The sequence below is a fragment of the Labrus bergylta genome, chromosome 18, assembly GCF_963930695.1.
Source record: "Labrus bergylta chromosome 18, fLabBer1.1, whole genome shotgun sequence".
NCBI classification, from domain to species: domain Eukaryota; kingdom Metazoa; phylum Chordata; class Actinopteri; order Labriformes; family Labridae; genus Labrus; species Labrus bergylta.
Window position 1 is genome coordinate 5,304,426 of NC_089212.1, and position 23,317 is coordinate 5,327,742.

Sequence of the window (23,317 nt, forward strand, 5' to 3'; positions counted from 1 at the left end):
TATTTTCTATTTTACTCTAAATCGGACCATGTGTGACATATAAAAAAAACCAAATGTATTCTGTAACCAAGAAGAGCTGAACTAAGTCACTGAGAGCATAACGTCATGACTGAGGTAATAAAACAAGAGAGATGTAGGCTTTATGTCGTCCATGTTAGCCATTAGAATGAATGCATGTTCACTCCTCATGTACAGTCTTTGGGTGAAACACTTTGTGGCCGGACTCAGGGTATGGAAAGAATCCGCCTGAAGTAGTTTTGAAACTATAAATCAAACCAAGCCTTGCCTCTAGCATGTCCATCCACAGCAGTTACACAGAAACGTATGCGATACGACTTCAGGAGGGTCACCGTTCACTCACATTTCTTCCAGTAGCAGTTTCTGCATGTATTGTATGCCATGCCTTTTTTTTCTATAGGCACCAGTCTAATGTGTATACATGTCATACTGAAATCAAACAAAGTGCACACACACTGTAGACGCCAGTTGCTCGTCAGGTTTTGTAATGAATAACTCATTCAGGTAGAGAACGTACACCTTGAGAAAACACAGCAGAGGAGCCCTTCATTCAAATCCAAACGTCACAAAAATAAAATTATCTTAACCTCATTATGAACACATGTTTCTTCCGATAGGACTTTTATCTACTGTAGGAATAACATGTTGTTTTTACATGATTAGATGTGCTGTATATGAATATTTCAGTGCGTCAGTGCGGGTTAAGCCTGTATTGTTCTCCTCTGGTACAAAGACGCATGAGAACTCAGAGCTCAGGTTGCACACAGGATTAGCCGTCTTTAGCTCTCCTGCTTTCTGTTGCCCACAGGATCAGAGAGACTACAGAGTGGTAACCACAGAAAAATCAAATGGAGAGAGATACTCACAGTTTCTCCTCTGTTGTGTTTGCAGTCTTTGAAGATAAATCTCTGCTGCTGCTGTCCTCTTCTGCCGGTTCGTTCCCGTCCAAACTTGGCTCGGGGCTAATGTACACCATGTGGGCATAAACTTTGTTTTTGGAAGGCAGATTCACAGTCTTGCGTGTCACACGTATTTCTGTCGATTTGCGTCTCTCCTGAGGTGAACTTTGCTTTGGGTGCGTGCCAGCGTCAAGCTCCTCTGTCTGCTCTGAGTTTGTTTGTGACTCCTCTGTAGTCACTGCCAAGGCGATGTCTGAGTCTGGCAGGCTACCAGCGAACCGTCGAGTCTCCGAGGGGGTAGAAGGGCTGTCGGCAGTTTCCTGAAAAACAAAATCCTCCTCAGGAATGACCGTGACAGGTATAGCCAGCACGGGAGGCGAGTCTGCTCTGAAGCCCTCCTCCTCTTCTTTCATTATATCCCTCTCTTCCTCCCCCTCCCTCTCCTCTTCCTCCTCCGGTCCCAGGTGTGTTTCCACCCATATCGCTTTGTGGAGTTGGGCAGGAGAATCCCCTCGGGGCGTTTGCTCACTCTCAGGTGAAGGGCTCAATATCTTTGTTGCAGTTTCCAAAGAGATGATCCGACCCCTCCTCTTGTCTGTGGATGACGGAGAGCCTAAAGTTATCCCTCTCAAAGCAGTGCTGTGCCCCTTCTCTCCAACTGTTGCTGAAGACCTCTTCGATGCTAAACTAATAGAGGTTAAGTTAGGTGACTTTGAAGCTTCGACTGGCTTTAAAAGGGGGTTTTGAAGTGTCGACATTGTGGTTTCGTCAGCTGCATTATCCTCCGTATGCTTCAGGAGATCTCCCTCCAAACTGACCCGCAGCCTCTTGCTCACTTCCTCCACCACCGAGTCTGTGAAGCTGATTTCTGAGCCGGAGTCCCCTAATTGAGTCGCAGCAAAATCTAGATTGGTGGGAGTTGCATTCCCAGAATTCCTTTCGTCGCTGCCTGTGCTAACCATGCGCACATACACTTCTCTCACACTGCTGCGGCCAATGCTGTTCCTGTCTGCCAGCAGAGAAGCAATGCTCGAGCCGCTGGGACTGGAGCTCAGGCTCAGGGTGTCCCCAAGATCTGCCGCTTTGGTGATGTCTGCATAATCAGGTCCTGTCAGCTCGCTGTCTTTTCGTGAATTAGTTGGAGTCCTTGGCCCGACCTCCTGATCAGACAGAGGTGAACTTGGAGATAACGGGGACGTCGGGGATGTCGGGGTGCTCAGATCGCCTGAATGCTGCCTGCTGCCGCTCTTCTTCCTTTTGGAGCTGAAGAAGTGGCTGATGCGACCAATCACGCCCTTCTTCTCCTCCGAGTTCTGAAAGAGAAAAGACGAGGCAGAGACCAGATGATTTAGGAAGCTAAGTCGGAAAAGAATACATAACTAAGTGTGATTGTCTCTTTTTATCAGATATGTTTAACTCATGTAAACAACTTTGATTTGGACAGGGTAAAGTCATTTATACGTTTCTTCTATATATTTGAAAATATCCCAGATACCCTTTTGTGAAATAATAAATCAAAAGGAAACTAAAACGTAAGACTCGGCATAATCCTTAGATTTACTTATTATTAAAAGATTGGAAGCCGATCTTTGAAGCAACTTATCAGCCCTAAAAAGTATGAAGAAGAAGAAAATACTGTTTCAGTTTCTGACAGAAGTTTTGTGTAAAGAGGATGACATTATCCCTGCTAAGAAAGTTTTAACTTATTCAGTATTAAAGTAATCATTCTCCTTCTTTGCCGCCTGATAAACAGTATTTTACACACAACTTTGGAATACTCGATTCTCATTGGTCAAATTGGATACTCGACAGTTATTTTTTTTTAATTGCATTTCTTCCTGTTTTGACCCAGGGTCCCTTGAGTATTAGGAAGAAAAACTCTCTCGGGTGCAGTGGTACGTGAGGAAATCTTGTTCACCTAAAACATATTTATTAAAAATGTGTCAAAAATAGGTAGCCGCAGAGGGACCACTTCAATTCCTGAGCACTGCCGCTGTGCCCTTGAGCAAGGCACAGACCCTGACCAGCTCAGGAGTGCTCACTGTGTGCAGCCCCCCCCCCCCCCCCCCTCTCTCTCTCTGACATCTCTCCATTAGTGCATGCCCATACGATCCTGTTTGTGTGTGTGTGTGTATATTTCAGCCTGTGTGTGTGAAGCACGCCTCATAATGAAGTGTAAAAAGTATTTTCCCCGTTGTTTGGTTAAGAAAGGATAGCTCCCTCTTCTTCTTCTTAAATAGAAATGTTCAGTTTCAATTCATTTGTTGATTTATGAATAATTCAATATGAACATGTTGTCTCAAATAACTGATTACTTATTGAAGTAGTGATGAAAAGAAAGGGCGAATGCACAGAAAACAAGTAATTATGTGAGATATAAACCGTGTAGTGTCTTATCTTTAACTTAATGTCTTTCAGGAATGACTTCCTTTGGATTGGAGTCAGAGTTGTCTGTTACTATAAACCTACATACTGCCCACTTCATTAAGTACACTCGATCAGTCAGTCAGGGTTACCAATGACTAACTAGATGAACATATGACTTCTATGACACTCAGCTCAAGGGTCATTTCAATTATCACAGATACTAATTGTACATTAGATTAGCAGATTAAAGCCGAAAAGACACGTTTGAATCCAAGCAGAGCCAAACATCAACTTCCAAACAGCAGTGAAGTTAGTTATTATAAAACATATTTCCGTCGTTGCACTTCTTTAACAGGATTAAACGGAGCGGGAAAAACACACCATGCCAACAAAAAACACACCTTGCAAAACCTAACAGTAAGACGAGCACATGTTAGGACAGGAAGCATGAACCACAGCGAGATTAAACAGGTACATACCATTTTCACTTCCTGGAGTCTAAATGGTTAAATTATTTCTCGTTCTTGTGATCAAAAGAGTAGCCGATGACGGGCGTTAAAAAACGGCCCCTTAGAAGTCTGAAAGCAGTCACAAAGGTGCTCATAAAGTTTAATACAAAATCCAGAGTCCTTGTTCTTCAGTGGACTATGAAAGGAGATGCAGGTAAGCAGTCCTGGCTCTGTGTGTGTGTGTGTGTGTGTGTCCACAGTTAAAAGTCCCACCTCTGAACAAAGTGTCTGACTCGAGGGCATGGCCATTTGCATCACAGGCAAAGAGTGTAAAAAAAAGGGGGATTGTGAAAGATGGTTCACATGGCAAAAACAAGCATAAAAGAATCCAGTGATACTGAAAGGGTGTGGAGCGACATGTTGGAGAGAAACCCCACCCTGCCTCGTTCTGAAGTGCGGTAAACCAATAGGACATCATTATCTGCTGGGCCTTGATTTATGGAGAACTCACGTTGTATTAGTTAATCTCATTTAGGACATTATTTAGATAAAAGGTCTACAGTGAAAAGGGCCGAAGGTGCCATTATCCAGTAGGTGAATACATGTGCAATCAACTTCTCTGTTAACTTAAATCTGTATATTTCCAAAAACCTTTCCTGACCCGGCCCTTTTCGGACATAAAAACCAGTTTCGACTCCGGTATTGTCAAACATTTAGATAATTAAACTGAGCAAACAGCTGGTTAAGACAGTCTGAGGGCGGGTTTTCCAGTTCATGTCTAAACAGTATGAAACCGGCAAGCTGAACCGCCTCCCTCCACCACATCAGTTTTGCTTTAAAATACAGTAAAAGCCATACAGTACCTTAAGAGTCGCTCCGACTCATTCACAAATCCAAAGCGCTGAAGCAGAGATCATCAGATATAACACCATGGATTAAGTATCTTGAGTCAGGTGTATGTTTGAAGTCTTGAGCGGCTCCCTGTCCTCCTTCTATTAACACTATGCCAAGCATTCCCCTTGTGTTTACTCATAGCATTGATTAATGAAGGTAGGTGGAGATTATTCCAGCCATACCTTATCAGCCAGACCCACTTCCTTATCTGTCAGCCAAAGCTCTGCTTCTCTCTCTGATTGCGACAGGTAATAGTAATAAAACGGCTCACACAGGGGAAGATGTTGTTGAGTTCATTTACATTTCAGGGACAGGTGTGATCAGAACAGGCCGATGTTTTTGTTGCCAGCTACAAACTCAAAGACATCAAACATGTTTTCTTGTAGTTCTACACTTCTCCACCCTCACTTCTCTTAACGTCTCCCACTGACACAGATCTCAGAGAGCAGGTTTGACAGGTTTGAGTCTGCTGAAAAAATAACCCCCGGGACGATGACATCCCATTGGATTACCTGCACATTTCCTTAAAGGGGAAGCACAGTTTTGACATGTTGTCCCTGGTGACAGTCTGTGCCATCACTGAGCATTTAACACTGTAGCAGCACCCACATATAGGTGGGGCGCTGAAGTGTGTGTGTGGGGGGGGGTTAGCGTTACTTAAATGCAAGGAGCCAAAATGGTTGGGAACCCGTTCTCTACATCAGTGGAGCTCAAACATCTCCTATGATGTATTTCTTTTAAACTTGGTATCCCCTGACCAACAACTAGTGTTTCTGATAAAGAAAAAAAAACAGCATAAAGAGTTTTAGATGAAACTAAAGTGAACAAACAGACCTGAATCATATAACGACGTTGCATATATTTAAGGAAGAACCAGCAGAAATGCAGAAATGCTTTTTCTATTTTGATTTCTTTGGCATTTCTTGCTGACATTGCACTTTCAATCTAAGCCTGGTTTGTGTTTATATCTTTTTCCTAATTTAAGGGTCGGGATCTTAGACCAACTATGTGGCTGTCAATGTGAATTATATTGTGTGATACAAAACTACAGTACAACATTTGGTTTAACAACTAAAATAGAATAACTGCAACATGAAGCTCATGGAGCCTAAAGCCATTTTTAAAATGTAAAAGTGATTCTTTACACTTGCTGTAAAAACAAGTATTACACTGCACATGCTGTCCTTCTGCACAGTATCATTCAAATAAACACACACACACACTAACCTCTATGTTTTTGTCCTGAAGTTGAGAAAAATAGGAAAAGGATGTAATAAAAAAACCAACCTTTAAGAACTTGGAGGGAGAAAGCGGGCCCTGCAGCTGACTCATGTCGAAGCTCATCACGGAGGTGGACTCAGAGTGAGGGTCCCAGTCCGATTCAGTCCGGAAACTGCACTCTGTGGAGATACTGATCTGGTCGTAGCTCCTGGTCGAGAGAGGCAGGAAACAGGGAGAGAGAGAGAGAGGGGGAGAGAGAGAGGATGTTATGTCACTGGCCTTTGTTTCTCCTCTCAATATGCAGTGTTTATGTTTTTACTGTGTTGGAATATGAATCCATAAAAGTCTCTGTTGTGAAACTTTACTGTAAATGAGGAGATTTCTAACACAACGCTTTTTCATTTCTTTACATATTAAAGATTGAAAATTATTTCTACAGCGTAGTATATGGTCTGGTAGTTGTGAGCGATATTGAAATAAAACCTGCTACACTCTAGTGTGTGACGTTCACATGTCTGCGGTGAGAGCATGTTTGTGTTCTCAGGTGAACATTAAATTGTTCTGAACCGCAGGGACGATTTCTATTCTGCCTTTTGCATGGAGTTGGAAAAACACACACAGAGAGGAGAGACAGACAATGTGACACTTGAAAAGACAACATCCACTCCCCAGCTTCAAAACCCGCTCACGCTGAGCAATTAGAGCGCTGGCGTGGATTGTGGAACACATGTGAGGCATGAGCAGGTGAGGCTATTTCTAGAGGAGCAGCTCCTCTGTAGATGAAGTGTGTAAAACAAATCACACACCCTGTCTGGAACCAGAGCGGTGAGCAGTCAAACACATTGACTGAGTAACAGATCATATCAGCGAGTTTGTACTGTGACTTTAAAAACACACTAACAGGTTCATGTACAAAGCTCACAACCATAGCAATATAAAGGTGCCGAGGGTCCCAAACACAGTATTCAGTTTAACTTTATCAAATGTTTTGGGATGTTTTCTAATTTACATGGAGCTCAGCGTAAGTTCAAGCAGGAAGACTGGTTATATTCTCTCACACATTTATTACATTCCTTCATCTTACTTAGCCACTCCCTCTCTACTACATCCACCATCTCCCTGCTCTGGGGATCAGCTGATTTGGTGCGTTTACTCTTCCACAGTCAGTTTGTCATTTCTGTGCGATCGCTGCGACCCTGGTCACTTCCATTCCAGCTCAGCAGAGTTCAGAAACAGTCTCAGAAAACCCACTCCACATCACAGCCTCCATTCCTCTTCACCACTGTCACCTCCAACAGGGTCTAGAATCCAACTTTTAGCGAAGGTTAAACAGATTTGAGAAATTTGAAGAAGAGATTCCAATATATGACACCAAAATAACAAATATCAATGTAGGCACAGTGGACCATTTCCATTGCAGAGTTCACTTTTGGTTTAATAAGACAGCACATTGATCCAAGCCTTCAACTCATCATGGGGATTTTTTTCCTCCAGCAATAACAGAAATATGTCAACAAGTTGGTTGATGGTGAGTATGTTGCCCCTAGCTCCCCAATTTTAACCCTCAAGTGTCTGAGCTGGGCTACCTGCTTTCTTCACAAACAAAGAAAACATTAATGCCTGCAGCCTGGAGGTGTTTCCCATGCGTGTTAAAGTTGTTTCCCAGAGTTAAATGACTTGGACATGACTCTGTGTAATGTAGTGTTTCTTCCACAAGGGGGTAGCGCTGCATTAGTTTTCCAGGGGAACTGGCAGAGAGACAATGAAAACATGAATTGCTGTTTTGCAGCATTAACAAATGTGGGGTCAGGCTCTGCAGTTGATCCCTGATGGGGGAGAAAACTCTGACTAACATTGAGAAGCAAAACATGATTCAATCAACCTCAGTGTGTCTACAAGTTAACACCACACACCTCTGCACTAGTCACTGGAAAAGTAGTTTATCTTATCACAGCTCTGTGTTTACATTTGGAGAATCACATTCATTCAACTTTTAGATACATTCTTATTTTGCTGATTTTGCTAAAATCAACAGGAGACAGACTCAGGTCTTAACTCTGTGAAGCCATGTTGAATAACCTAAAGTACAGTGTGTGGACATTGGATTACTCCTCACAGTGGATCCTGAGGACTCGTGTGTGGATATTTACATTCTTTGTGCAGGCCGAGCTCTGCAATGAATTCACAGAGCCTCACCTTTTTCAGCTCAACGGAACAGGTTAGTTATGTGATGGCACACAACACGTGTTGTCGCAGCTCTTAAAACCACATAATGATTTTAGCATGACCTAAATATGATGTGAAGATTATATCACAGTTCTAAGCATATCCTTTTACATCGTTTTGTTATGTTTAAAATATTCTAAAGTAAATTTGATTGTTGAAGCAAACTAGCAGCAACAGGTGATTTAACAGAACGTCAAAACACTCTGAGAGAAAGCTGCAAAACGTTGGTATCTAGATTTCAGATTTGTTTCCTGAAATGCTTCTCAACATCCTCAAAGGAACATGCAGGAACTTGTTTTTTTTTAAGTCAATCAAGTGGAAATACTGGAATGAAAACAACACGAGACCACAAGACTCGTGCTGAAACATGTAGATGAAGAGAGTAACAGGCAGCAGCATCCTCTGTTCTTGACCTGGATTATCTCTGATGCATCAAGTGTTCTTGTAGATTACTCAAGCATGCGGACAGATTTATAGTCTGACGTTGGATTTTTTTAAGCCTCGACTGTCACTGTTTGGCTCCGCTGTGACATTTGAAGGATGATGTGCCCTACAGTGACAGGCTGTGTGTTACGTTCTCACTTTGCAGGATCCCACAATATGTTAGTGTCACGACGAGAAAGACGAGTACACAGAAGATCTTAAACTACTTCGTGTCTTTATGATCAAAGATCTCAAAAGCATCATACATTTTAGACTGGTACTAATGTTGAAAGTTTTGGCCACTGAGGAATTTCGTCATTAAAGCAGACCGTTGATAATGTTGACAGTGCACATATTTTTCACTGATAAGGCTCTGCAGACGCCTCAGACAGTTTTAAACAACTAACTTAATTAGAGGATATTATAACAGTATGAAACATTGTCTGGTAGGGACGTCAATGAAATTGCAATTTCATTCCTTTTGGGATTTGGACATTTGCAATAAACACATCACTAAGGTCTGAATTATTTGAGGTAAAGAATCAAGGCTTTCTCATGAGGCATGTGCACATTTGAAAGCCTGAGTATAATGTCCATGCTTTTACACCAGTTTGATGTGTGTATCAGCTGCACTGTGATAATTTAGTGGTGAGAAACAAAAGCTTTTTGATTTATTGGAACCAGGAGCATGATGCAGACAAAGCAGGGTATTGTGTAAAACATGTAGAACAGCAGATAGACCTAAAAGCATGCTGAGTTTAAAGCTGATATGCACTCTTTAATATTTGTTAATTCATCACACAGTGCATATTTTCTCACATTGTGCAGCGGCCTTTCGTCTGCCAGTTTTAGTGCAGACGATCATCATTAACTTTATTGTTCTGCTAACAGTCTGAGACAATTGTTGTCTACAGAATCTGAGCACAAATGTTTAAGAGATGGTGCCTTAAAGAGTTTTCATACTGGAAAACATTAAACACAGTTATATCCTGTGGCCTCTTTCATGTATGAATTCAGCTTAAAATACTCTCTTGTTGTAACATGGTATTGCGGATAAAAAATATAATTTAAAAAAAAGTTTTCGTTTTTTTGTTGCATGAGTTATAAACTTTCACAAAGTTTGGAAAGACCTCAGTGTAATATAAAACCTGCTGATGCTTTTTTTTTTACGAAGGGTTTGCCCACAACCCAGAGGTGAAAGTGGGAAATGAATGTGGGAAAGAAAACACTTCAGGCAAATGCTTCAAACAGTGCAGGCATGTTTGAAAGGGTTGGACAGAAACTTGGAGGTCATTAAAGACTGTTGTGAAGGAAAAAGTGACCGATGCACTCTGTAGCCTTTGACTCCGACACGACCTTTACTCTCCTCTTAGAATGTCTGCACACTCAATGTGGCTCAGAGCCCAGTGTCATCATCCAAACAGTGACAGCCCTATAATTCATACCTCTGTATCTGGACCTACAGGAAGTCATTTTAAATTAAAGTTACAGTTTGCATGAATTTTGTCCCTCCAGCTCTCTGGGAAAAAAGCAGCCCAAACCAGCTCCAACATGCCTGAAACTTTGTTGCACCAAAGACAAAAGCTCCACTGTTTAAAGCACATGATCAACCCTGAGAGATGAGAGGTTTTTACAAGAAACGTTTGCTGTTGTGACTTTGACAAACCCATAGCAACTGACGTCAGCCATGAAGTATTTCCGGGGTTAAAGGTTGAACATATGATCTATGTAAGTGCACATAAAGAATGACAGAGAAGTGAGTGATACGAAAACTCAGTTGGCTGTGTGCACCCAAGCTCTCCTTCACTGTCATGTTATCTAATCATTTTAAAGACAGCTAGTAAAGAGTCACTGCAAGACCTAGAATGGAGGCCTCTGGATCCATGCTGTAATGGTAAAATGTTGTAATTCTACATTCTCAAAACCAGTGCAGCCATACTGAAAATCTGACTTCATGCTTAATGCACAGCTGTAAAAGAAGAAAACACAAAAGAGCAGTTCAAGTGCGCCGGTTTGCATGATGGGAAGATCTAAAAAAAAAAATGTTCTTGTCTTTTAAGAAGACTGGAGAGAACACATTTAGATATTGCAACACACTTTATCTTCCAGTGATGATTACTAATTATCTGATTAACGTTGATAACTGGGGAGAAATGAAAAAGTAAGAAACATTTATTATAACATCTAGTAGCTTTCAGGATTCTGCAAAACTTCTTTGAAGCTCAGACATTACCATCATCGCCTACAGGAGTGAGTGTCAATTTGTTGCTTTGTCAGAGTGAAAAAAAATCTTAAATTGTGCGATGTAACCCGGGATTAGAGGACATTTAGGCATATGCATGCACAAACTTTCACAAAACTAGAGCCTCACCAATTGTGCATTTTTGATGCCAATACTGATACCAGTTTTAGAGGGAAAAGTCCACTTCAGTGAGGAACACTGTCATCATAGATTTAACTTTTGTTAAAATTGTTAGAATTGTGGTACATGTACAGTTAAGCTTGGCGCTGTTGCCCCACTTGGACGCTCTCTGAGTCAGCCGAGCAGCATGCTGCCAATTTCCAGTTACTGCAATAAAAAAAAAAACCCAAAGACTACAGAGTGGAACAAATGATTCTCATTTTAAAGCTGGTGGCTGTGGTGGTGAACACAAAACTTTGCCAGCATCAGTAGCATGAGTGTGTGGCACACTGGTGTAGCAGGGGAAGTCGTATTTAAAGCTACTGTGAGGAGTTTTTATCTGGTTATGAGACTGACTGACATCAACACTGATGACTATTTGTGACTTATAAAAGCAAACCTGTGCAATACCTGTGACTAAGTGCAATACCTGTGACTAAGTGCTAACAGCATGCTGCAGAAACAGACTTTGTTTACATTTTCCATGGCAAATGTTCTCGAAGAGTTATTCATGTGACGGAAAAGCAGGGTGCCATTTTTAGTAAAAAAAACACTTCCGACACATCTACAGGACAAACCTAGCAAAGAGACTAGACATACAACTTTGTCCACAGGGGGCACTAAAATCAACGCTAACCAATAGTGCCATACAGGAGCTTTGAATGGACCACCTTGTTTTGCACATGTATTATGATTGGTGAGTTACTGATTAAAATGAGCCTGGGTGAATGACTTCTGCGTTCTGCAGGAACTCATGAAAAGTGTCATATATTATTGCTACGGTGTCCAAAATTATGAATTCTTAAGTTAAGGACTGTGCACAGATTTAGCATAAAAGTGATTTTTCAAAATCACCAGGACTGTTTTCTTCAACAAATAGCTTTGTATGAAAGTGTGTAAAATCATTAGAGATTTTAAACCAATTGTGGACAACCATCTGCTCAGCTGGGATGCTCGGCTGCATGTGCTGCAGACAGTTCTGAGAGGACGCTAAAGTATGATGTCAGATTGTGCTCTTTCGGATGCATTATATGTTCTGTTAAAAAAAGCTTTCAAATCGGTGAAAATCAGTAACCTCTTCTGTCTTTTTGCATTTATTGGCCGAATGCATTTGTCATATTCAACACCAAACCTTCATGAAGTTAATCCAGAGCATGCTCTCCCCTAATCTCAGACACATGTTACCGAGAAGACAGCAACTCATCTTTATTTCTCAGAAACAAACAGACCATAACCTGCAGACCTGTGTCAAACTACTGGATAAAGTCAAACAAGGGATGGAAAGCGTTCAGCTGACTCACCCTTCGCTGTGTGTACGAGCGCTGTGATGAGTCACTAGAGGCTGTTAATGGAAGTTATCCAGTTCTAATATAAGACAACTTGAAAACCATAACCACGCTGGAGGAGGGAACTGTATTTTACTCCTGCGCACATTAACAACAGACTTGAGTGGACAATGCTGGACTCCTGCCTCATGTAGAGATTAATTTACAAATGTCAGGTTGCCCAGTAGGAAAGTTGGAGCTGAGCTGAGTAATAAAGCAGCAAACAGCAGAAACTCTGCTCGGTTAGTCTTGTTATGTTCAATCATGTTCAAACAAGACTGACTTTGTTTAGGGCAAAGAATAATAAAATGTTGTGCAAAGGCAAATCCATACATAACCTGAAGATATAAATGTGGTTTCATACTGAATATATAAAACTGGTTGTTTGTCAGAGAGAGAGAGAGAGAGAGAGAGAGAGAGAGAGAGAGTGTGCTTTAAGGAGTGCCTGGATCAACTGCAGCGAGGCCATGTGTTTGCCAGATGCTGGGCGCGTCCGTTACAACCAGTACACTGAAGCCTCTGCTCTACACTTCCACTTTGGTGTCACGGTGTGCAGAGTCTGAAGAGTGCAGACATGATGCATATCCTAAAGAAACTACAATGAAACCACATACATGTAAAGTGGAGTATCGGACGTTTTGCAGGAAGAAAGCTGCAGTGTTGTAATGTAATGATCACTTATAGAGAGTGTTATGATGTTACCATAGGAACAAAGCTGATGAGTATGTTAAAATGGAAGCTCGTCATGCTGATTTTGGGGACGTCGGAAGGGGAGCTGGCATAAATTCAGTCCTATTCTCTTTACTTATTCTTACTGGTAAATCTTGATTATGTGATTCTACATTTAATTTACAGATACAGAATATCTTTTTATGCATTTTACAAAATCAGAATATTGCCTCATGCTGGATTCAACCAAACAACGCTTCAAGCTAACTTTCTGATGCCGATAATTTCCAAAAGTTGTGATGAAACCCTTAAAGTTTTGGAGGAGTTGAGGCACGCTCCCATCATGTCATGTGTTCTGAGCTGTTTTCAGTCAACCTTAACTTGTCTTGATGTTCTGATAGAATCTGACATATTTGACGTTATTAGGAGCTTTCGGTTTTGCCTCATGAAAACAGTGAAGTTCAGTGGTAAGAACACTGAATTGGGCGTGGCTTTGTGAGGAATAGGAGGGATAAGGTGAGGAAGGAAATTCTAAGCTAATGACTGGCTAGCTCGTTATGCTAACCTAACTAACGTTTCTTCCTCAATCGCTGCAGATATTCAAAGCACCTCACACATACAGGAAGCTCTGGCCAAAAGGTGCTTCTGCTTCTGCTCCATTGGAGGTTTGTCACAATACCAGATTGTTTCCCTTGGATTCGCTTAAAGTAAAAAAAATCAGCCGATGATGATATCTGTGTCCATACCATGGTAACAAAAATACAAGTCCTATAGGCCTCCAATATTGGGCAATTTATTGTTTTTAATTAATAAACAATGCAGGCAGACTTCTGCACATTTAAACTACACAAATACATTTATCGTCTCTTCTTTTGTGTAGCTAAGTTAAAAAGATCTGTAGTGTTTTAAAGCTCTGGTACTTAAAGGGATTAGCTCAGTCCCCTCCAAAAGAGACTTTGAGTAAACTTTCAAGAATTAGTTAAAAAATATGAAATAAAAAGAATGATATCTGACGAATAAATCATTTGAACTAACCAATATTAATTCTAGTATGAGACACTAAGTATTTATGTTTATGTATGTGTATGTAGATACTGAAGAGGTGCTACTCTGATCTTGCTGGACTGACTCAAGCTGAAGCTCCCTCATGGCGCCTGGATTCTGGTTTAGCTTCTGGAGGGCGGTGCTCCCTCTGCCTTTGTTGTTATTTCAAAACTACAATTTAAGTTTGGCCACTGATATCACGTAATGAGTATTGTGATGATGATGACGAGGATGATCATAGTTATTACAACAGGTACTCCCCCCTCCCACACACCCTTTTTTCTTTCTTTTGATCTACCTTTCCCAACAATCCATCTCATTGTCTTCACCATCAGACATCCAGCATCGTACCAACACTTCACACCTTCACTCACACTGATTTGTTTTTAAACTATTCTATGAACTGACCTGTATTTATAAGTGTCTTACATGTGTTATTTTGTAAGTTGTTGTCTTACAAGCGCAGGTGTCTTGAAAGTATTTTTAATTTTTTTTGTCTTGCAGAAATCTTTTTATTACATTTTAAATGCGCCGTTACTTCTCCATACTATTGATCATTAAAATAATGGAGATTGTAGCGTTTTAAAACAGCTGGTTTTGAAAAGTATCAGAGTATTAAACATGTATAAGAACATTACTAAACTGAACATTTCCACAAGGAGCCTGATGGGAAATCCTCTCAACAGGAATCTACATGTCTTGTAAACACTGCAGGTTACCCGGCCTTTAAAAAATGTAAGTCTGTGAAGGTCTGCAGATTTCTGAGTTTGCCAGACTTGAGTACTTTTGGTGTTTTTCAAAGTATTTTATTGTATGGTAGACACTAGTCAGATAACAACTTGACTTGCTTATTCTTAAATTCACCTTTAAAGATTTTAATTTTAATTTATTTCTGACTTCATTTCTTTAAGGTTTGAATCTCAAACACATCTTTTCCTGGTCATCATGGACCTCTAAGTAGAATGACATCACTTGTTAAAAACATTTTCTCTGCATGTTCGGGATATTTTCTCAAAAGTTAAGAAATCAAAGTAAGACCGCGTGTCTTCTCAAAGGAGTCAATGTCTTGCAATCAAGGTGACGAACTGCAATATATTTCAAATTCCTTGAACAAAATGAACCATCATTCCCGAGATAAGACATGAGTCAGCTCACGCTATTGTATAAATCTACTGAAACCACTCACAGTCCTGGGGGTGTGTTTGTGTGAGAACTGGGAGAAAATGTGCTTACCTGTCCAAAGTGTTATGTATTACATGCTTTTGTGTTTTAAACCCAACAAATGAAAAAAGAGGTTCAATAGCAGGTATGGCTTTCATGTCCAAATCCAGGTCATGTTTGCTTTAGTCAAACCTTTATACCTGTCTGCTCCTCCCTCACCTTGGTTTTTAATGGCTGTGTTAAACGACCTTCTGTGGCATGAAAGAGCAACAATAATGTGTTTACACTGGAGTCAACACCCATCCATCCTCACAGTTAATCAACATGCAGCACACGACCATCACCTGTCCAAAAGTATTCAGCTTGTATATAAGCACTGACAGGAAGATGAAAAGACAGCTACGTACCACACAAAACGTACAGGATGATATAACATGTTCATAAACCTTTCCTTGACAGCAGTTACAATAACTGCTATAAACAGCTGGTGATCATTTGCATGACTAGAATGACTTAATTAAACAAACAAATTAAACAAACTCAGTGACACACAATAACACAACTCAGGGGCGGGCTGGTGGCGCAATGGTTAGGGCGCGTGTCCCATGTGTTGAGACTCTCATCTCAAGCAGTAGGCCCGGGTTCGCTTCCACCAGTGGCCCCTTTCCGCATGTCATTCCCCGCTCTCTCTCTCCCTGGTTTCCAACTCTATCCACTGTCCTCTCTCTGCATTAAAGGCACAAAAAAGCCCCAAAAAAATAAAATAAATAACACAACTCAGGATCTTAATGTCAACTAGCACTGCACCACACTGGAGATTCACAGGGTGTCAGTCACAGTTTCTTTTTCAAGATGCAAAGACAAACTTAAAAAGCAGCCCCAAATAAGAATAATTATCTGTACGACGCACGTTTATCAAATTTCTCTGCTGACACATTTTCTGCCAGGTTTTAGGTAACACCATCCTCTTTTTAACTAATTTCAACAGATCGTCAGAGAAATCAAGGCTGCACGGTGGGGCAGTGGTTATTGCTGTCCTCTCACAGTGAGGAGGTTCCTGGTTTGAATCCCCATCTGACAGGAGCCTCTCTGTGTGGAGTTTGCATGTTCTTCCCATGCATGTGTGGTTTCTCTCTGGGTACTCCGGCTTCCACCCACAGTCCAACAACATGTTTGTTAGGTTAACTGGTGACTCTGAAATTGCCCTTAGGTGTGAATGTTAGTGTGGCTGGTTGTCTGTCTCTATTTGTCAGCCCTGTGATTGGCTGGTGAACAGTCCAGGGTGAACAGTCCAGGGTGAACCCCGTGTCTCGCCTAATGACAGCTGGGATCGGCTCGCGTTCAACGTCAGGTGATGTATGGTAGAAATGCATTTAAGCCTCCTTTCTTTGTTGCCTGTTGACAGATCTGTCGCACTGAGCTATGATCACGTAGAAAGAAGTAGAGTTAGCTGCTCCTGTCAGTCAACACATTGTGTAGCACAAAGGATGTGAGAAATTCCTGTGAATCACTTAGTTCATTAAGCCAGGACAAAAGTTACAACCTCTATTATATTGGCCAGTCAATAACTAGTTTTACAGGTGGTTATATGTCGCAACAGATCACGTATTAAAGAATATCACTATATGGATGTCAAAGATGCATGAGACATGCAAGACAAATATACAATTAGCATTTAGGGCTGCTCCCTAAAAGTCAATAAATCCAATAATCCATCAAGCAGACATCAAGTCAGCTTGCAATTTGCCACTTTAACTTTTTTACAGTTTTGTTTTTTAGCTGCTACAAACATTGTGATGCAGAACAGAGCTATTGCACGCTGTAAACTTGTGACTGACAATTAAGTGTGCAGTGATGTAAATGTTTTAACCTGCAGACGCACAACAGGTCTTCTCCTCTCCAAAACAAGTAGACCCAGCCCCAAAAAATGAACACTGAATTAAGCATGCAGCTTCATGTTAGAGGTCAGTAAAATTCATTACTTTTCACACACTTAGACTACGGATGTGTGTGTGTGTGATGGACTGAACGGTTAGATGTCATCACCCTCACTAATCGGTACCAGAGTTACTTGTCGGTTAATAGAATTATTAATATTTTGGCTTTCAATGCTGGTCATACTGTATGTTATGCTCAAACGGCAACACAGCTGCCAACCACTAGCTGGCAATGTAGCCATAAACTCGCTGTAACTCCAGTTAATGGGCCTCCTCTCCCGGCTCTACTACCAGGATATAAACAAGCACAGTGAGAGAAAGCAGCTCATAGGAGCAGCCCAGTTTGATCTAGAAAACAGTGCTATGTTGGCTGTCAGGTTAAACTGGCACATAGTTAAGAGCAATCTGTTACCAGACCATTTAGCACAGGTATGCAGATGTTAGCCAGACTTTGCAATCCAAATTTTATCATTTACCTTCTGAAAAATTTGACATAAATTTTTCTCAGTTTTGCAGGTTTTCTTAGTATTTTTTTTATCTTTAGACTAGACGGGTAAACACAATTACATTGTTCGACCTTGTCGTTGAACCAACAAGGAAATTGGTCGGCTGGGAATATTCCTAACTTCAACAAACATGCATCATGGGGTTAGCGCTGAGATGGCAATGATATAAACTAATCTTGTCTCAATTTGTTCAGCTTGTTTCAACAGTGTGTATCGTTCAGACGTATTTTATCAGAAGCCAAATAATTCTCAGAGAGCTCCCACATCCTAAAACAAACAGTCCAGATAATGACCAGATAATAGGAGTATAAACACTCAATACAGCTCTAGGGACAACTAGCTGAGTTGGCAAATTAACTTAGCCTCACTTATTTCTCAGATTGCTAAACTTCATCCAGAAAAATGATGAATTCATAAATGTCTTGCTGTGCCTTACTGTTCTTATAAATCAGTCTGCTGAGAAAGTTTTATTTAGTTGACAACGACATTCATGGAAAACTCTGAACGTGTGTCTTGTAACCACAACACAAGAATAGTTAAATATTTGCATTAAACAGTGATATCAAATTTTATAACGTTTGGTACAGCGCTGCTCATTTTCTTCTTTGAATCAACCGATAAGTAAAGTGTCCTGCTCCTTCTCTGCCTTCACAGATTCCATTTAAAAACTATCCCTCTCAACAGTTAAAGTATTTCATCACATTTCCCGACCTTCTCCCTGGAGGGAAAACCTTCACCTAGTGTTGTGTTGTTTTCCTGACTATACCACTCTCAGCCCTCTCCTCCACCTTCACAGCCTTCTTCTCCAGCCTGTTACCTCTGCGAAATCTTTTCAAAGTCAGAACTAATTTAGAGAAATAGGAACCAGGCAACACAATCCTTAATAAATAAAAACCTCAGTAACTGTGGCTCATCAGTTCAGTAAAAATTCCTCAGTATAAATACCTGTGTAGACCCCTCAAGGTTTGACACATATCCAAGTGTTTTCTCTGTACTGCTCCAGCAGCAGTGGATCATTACTTATCATCTGATCTGTTAGATTTCTACAAGTTAAAAGCTTTGCTGCCTAAGTGCATTCCTGCAGACAGAAAGACTTTATGAAAACAACAAGAGAAGAGCTAGTGGGATGAACTGGATCACAACCAAAGGTAATGCAGATCTGTTCTGACATGAACTACTCATACTGGCTACTTGTCTACGCACTACACACTAGGCATGTTTTGTCAAACGCACAGTGCACTCATTTAACCTATTACAGATTATTATCCTAATTTCAACTTTCTTATAAAATACCACAGTTCCACAGAATAGTTTGCGACGTCTCTTTCACACGTTTGTCATTAACATCCTTTGATGTGCTGCGGTCTGTTTATGATAGAAGATGACCTCTGCAAGAAGATGTGGAGAAAGTTAACATTGATCTAAATGTAGCCAGTGTGTATTGCTGCTGATTACAGTGTGTGTCTTTAGAAAAGTGATCTCTTGAAGTAACATATAGATCCGTCGATGGAAAATGCATTGTGATGTTTCAGTTCAAATCTTTTGTTGGAGCTGCTAACTCGTGCATGCTTCTTTTCCTGCCGTTATTCACTTTTCCTCAATTTAATAGAGCACCTAAAACGTATGGCTGAATGAGAAATTGCAATGTCATCATTATTCTGACATGAGCATTTGCAATAAACACATCGCTACTTTATCACAATAAACAACAATGCAGTCAGATTGAGCTAAGAACAGAACCAACAAGTTAATTAAGAAGGCCAGCTCCATCTTTGTGACTGAAATGGAAAACCTTCAGCAGGTCACAGAGGCAAGAATGTTTTCAAAACTGAAGACCATTCTGAGAAGTCCTGCACACAGTCAACACACCCTGGATGTGATTCAACAGAGCATGTTCAGTCACAGGCGGAGTGATCACCCTGAGGTGCAGAACTGAACGTTACGGGAAGTCCTTTCTCTGAACTGCCAACAGACTGTCTAATGAAGAATAATGAACAATGAATACACCTGTTTGCAGGACAGTTGTATGTACTCTATCATAAATACACTTATACGGGCTTTGCATGCTGGATACTTTTGCACACTAAAGGTTAATTACATTTCTGAAATAATTCCTCAAATTTAGTCTAGGTTTTATAAAACTGATCTTAGTATTTTTGACGTCTTGTTTTTATGTGCCTAAATGGTATTTGTTCAGTATTTATGTAATTACTTGTGCTGTGGCGGTTTAATTTCCTGCAAAGGATTAATGAAGTATCTATCTATCTATCAGGAGGTTCATGTTGCACTAGGGCTTGATTTGAGTGCAAGAGTGCAACTTTTGTGTTCAACTCACAGGATCCAAATACAGCTCAATCGTGCCGACAGCATTTCTTCATTTGAACAATCAGAATATTTGCTTTGAGGCTTTTAAACCTGTGAGCCTTTTTTCTACTGTGTAAAAGGCAAACATGGTGTAATAACGTTGGGATGATGGCATTATTCTTGCAGGCATGCCTCATCTGTGTTTGCATGTGAATGAGCAGGTGTGAACAGGTGTGTATATTATAAATATCACTAAGCCTCAGCTCAGGTCAGACAGCAAACAGCTCGTCAGTCAGTGCTATTGTGCACACAATCGCTTTCACTTTCAAAGACGGTCTGAGCCACAAACACCTGACAACACCTGTCTGATGGTTTCTCAGCAAACCTGCTCAACAGCCCAGCTTGTCAGATTTGACTTCAATGTAACTGTGATGAGAAGTTTTTTTCTTGACATTAAAACTTTCATCATCACACAGCTAAGACATAGTTGGCTAAGATTGCAGCAGAAATCATCGGGGACAAATGCTTTCATTTTCAAGTGCTCCAGGCGATGCTTGCTTCCATTTTTTAATGACATACCGTACTTTGCCTTATTGTTTAGAACAAACAAAACCGGGTTTGCAACCTCAAACAAACACAACCGGGTTTGCAGCCTCAGTGCTGTTTTTGTTTTGTGCATCATAGGAACAATTTAATGTAAGGTAACGTGTGACCAGGCAGGCTGTGCCATTAATAACTTTAACCTGATCCTGTTGACACTGTGTGAGCAACACTTTATTGAAACGCAAAAAAAAAATAATGTGTGCATTGGTGGGGACCCAAGGGTTAACATCCTTTGTGCATTCTTATAGCCCAACAAATTTCTATAAATCCATCCACAAATACTGTACAGGAGATGGTCAGTGGCTTATACTTCAGATTATGACAATGTAGGTACCTTTTTGGACAGGTTTCCAACATGCAGCGCTCAGTGGTCAACACCTGGTTAAAATTGTAATAATGCTTCAGAAAAGTCCAGTTGGAGAATCAAAACAAAGCTTGTGGAAGGGCATTTCATATTTCATGAGTTTTTGATGGTAACCATGAAATACTTTAGGATTTTATTTAAGGAGCTTTATTTGAATTGTCTGTATTTGAATGATTCTTTTTCAAATTTACAAACAGGTAGTTTCTTTTCATGTCATTTTCCATGTACATGTCAACATTGTGCAGCAGGCTGTTCATTAAAGTACCTGAGTGACACTTGCCCCATGTGGATTTGACTTTCAAGAGTTTTTGTTATTTCTTCACAGAAAAAAAATATTGAGATATAAATCGTGTATTGCCATGCAGCAAAGAAATATCCAGATATAATGTTTGGTCCATATCTTACCATCTGACTTTTAATGCAAAGCAAAACAATAACCTAGAGGACAACCCCCAGAAACTATTTTAGAGGGGTTAATAAAAAGTCATAGGGGCAGCATTTGGACACTGACCAAGCTTTGTGCACAGGTTGAACAAGCAGCCATCAAAGAGTTCATGTGAAGAATGATGTAACTGCTCAAAAAAAGGCTCTGGGCCAAAATAATAAATGTGCTTGACCCTTTGTCATACAAGCCTATGTGGTTTAAGTAAGCTCTGACCCTCTAAGGCTGCACCAGGAGTGGTAGATCCTGACTCCATGAACATGTTGCTTGTTTCTTACTTACTAGTCTTGTTCTGCAGACAGACATGGCAATGCATAAATTCAAACTATGAACAAATATGCTAACCCTGTGACAGGGCTCACATTTGCTTGCTTATGGTCTGTTTGGACCATTATTTTCATTTGAACCAAATATCTGGAACAGTCCATGACCATTAGAACTACATAAACATAAAAAATGGCACAACACTACTGTAGCATGGTTGGAAAAACCTTTCTAATCCTTCTAATTTAAGTTTTTAATATTATGACCTGTCGGGGTCTTCAGAGACAAACATGTCACTAATAACACCACATCAGAAAATAATTAACAGATATGATTGAAGATTGGTGAAAGGAAATCTAATCTATATAAAATAAAAAAACGTGGTACAAACTTCACTAAGTTTGTAAAACCAGGTTATAATTTGGATAAAGGAGAATATCAATGATTGCATTAAGGCCTGTTTGTTGATTCCTGCATTGCCACGGGACCAAAGGTATTGTCCACAAAAATGTTGACTTGTTCATTTTGGTTTTTCTCTCCACACCCTCACCTTAGGGACTGTCTAGAAGTGAGGGCAGGAATCCACAGTCTGTGCGGATGGGTGTGACGGGTTTATCTAGTCAAAGTGGAAAAAAGATTGTACGAGCTATAATATTGACAGTTTTGCATAATGGAGACACTCTTGACACATGCTAACACCCTATGTCTTGAAGCCACTGGATGTCTTATATCACAGCACTCTTTGCTTTATCACAGGTGACAGCATTCAAACTCTCCATTGTGACCTGTATCACTGTGCAGGCTGGCCCTCATTGGGTCAAACAACAAAGCAGCACAGTATTCTGTTAGTTTACAGGGCACTCATTGGTCAACGTCCTCTGTTACTATTCTCATGTCTACCAACAGTTCAAGCCAAACAACCAGAGCTCAAAACTGAATCACCTTAGATATGCAAAGGTTTAGAAAGGAACAGGGAAAGCTGATTTTAGTCTTATCATTTTCAAGCTCAGCTGCCCTTTATTGTATCATATAGCATTATTAAAATGTCTGAAATAGTTAAGGAATGTTACTGCAACTGTTCTAAAAAGAGAATTAATTAAAAGGGACAATCGTTTGCAAGTATGAAAGTGTGTTTATGTTCATATATTCAACTCTGTCCATATATTTAAATTCATTTTTGTTAATTTGTTACCTTGTATTGCTGCAGAGCACCCTGGGAAAGAGGCCAAAGTCCCAGTGGGTCCATCTGGCTCAAATAAAGGAGGATTCAAATTATTTTGATTCCTCCTTTATTTGAGCCTCCTACATACTTTTGACCTCAATACTTTGGTTAGAGCTATCCAGTGGAATGGATACCTTAACATCACACAGCTGATACATAGTTGACTAAGATTTGCTCCAGTTGCAATCTTCTTCTTAAGCCTCAAATATATCAGTGAGTAGACTGAAATTTGACTGTGACCTCAGTGCAAGGTTAATGTCAAGTGCTATACATGTTGAGGTAAAGAAGCTCCAGCAACACTTGTAGTATGAAGATATTAATTTGATTAACTTTATCAGCCCACTCTCCATGCATCTTGGTAGTTGGTGAAGTTGTGACAGAACACCCTCCTCTGCTTCTCGAATGGTTTACACTTCACATTCCAGCACGTCAGCAGCCCGGACCCTCAAAAGCCCTCTGACATAATATGTTTCTGTTATTTTGAAAAAGACGGAGCAAACCAGCCTCAAACGTTAGTGTTTCCATTTTTCTTTTAGAGCCGTATGATATCTGCGTCTGTGCCTTTAGGGAGAACACCT

General features: G+C 40.5%; 1 protein-coding gene across 1 annotated transcript in view; it reads right to left on the reverse strand.

Moving 5' to 3' along the window:
* The window catches only part of crybg1a (crystallin beta-gamma domain containing 1a), a 49,385-nt gene that overhangs the window by 20,321 nt on the left and 5,747 nt on the right, over positions 1-23,317 (reverse strand). The window contains exons 2-3 of the mRNA XM_065966118.1: positions 5,915-6,056; positions 885-2,230 (exon numbers count right to left, since the gene is read on the reverse strand). Of these exons, the coding sequence (XP_065822190.1) occupies positions 885-2,230; positions 5,915-6,056 (1,488 nt within the window). The remainder of the gene's footprint in view (positions 1-884; positions 2,231-5,914; positions 6,057-23,317) is intronic.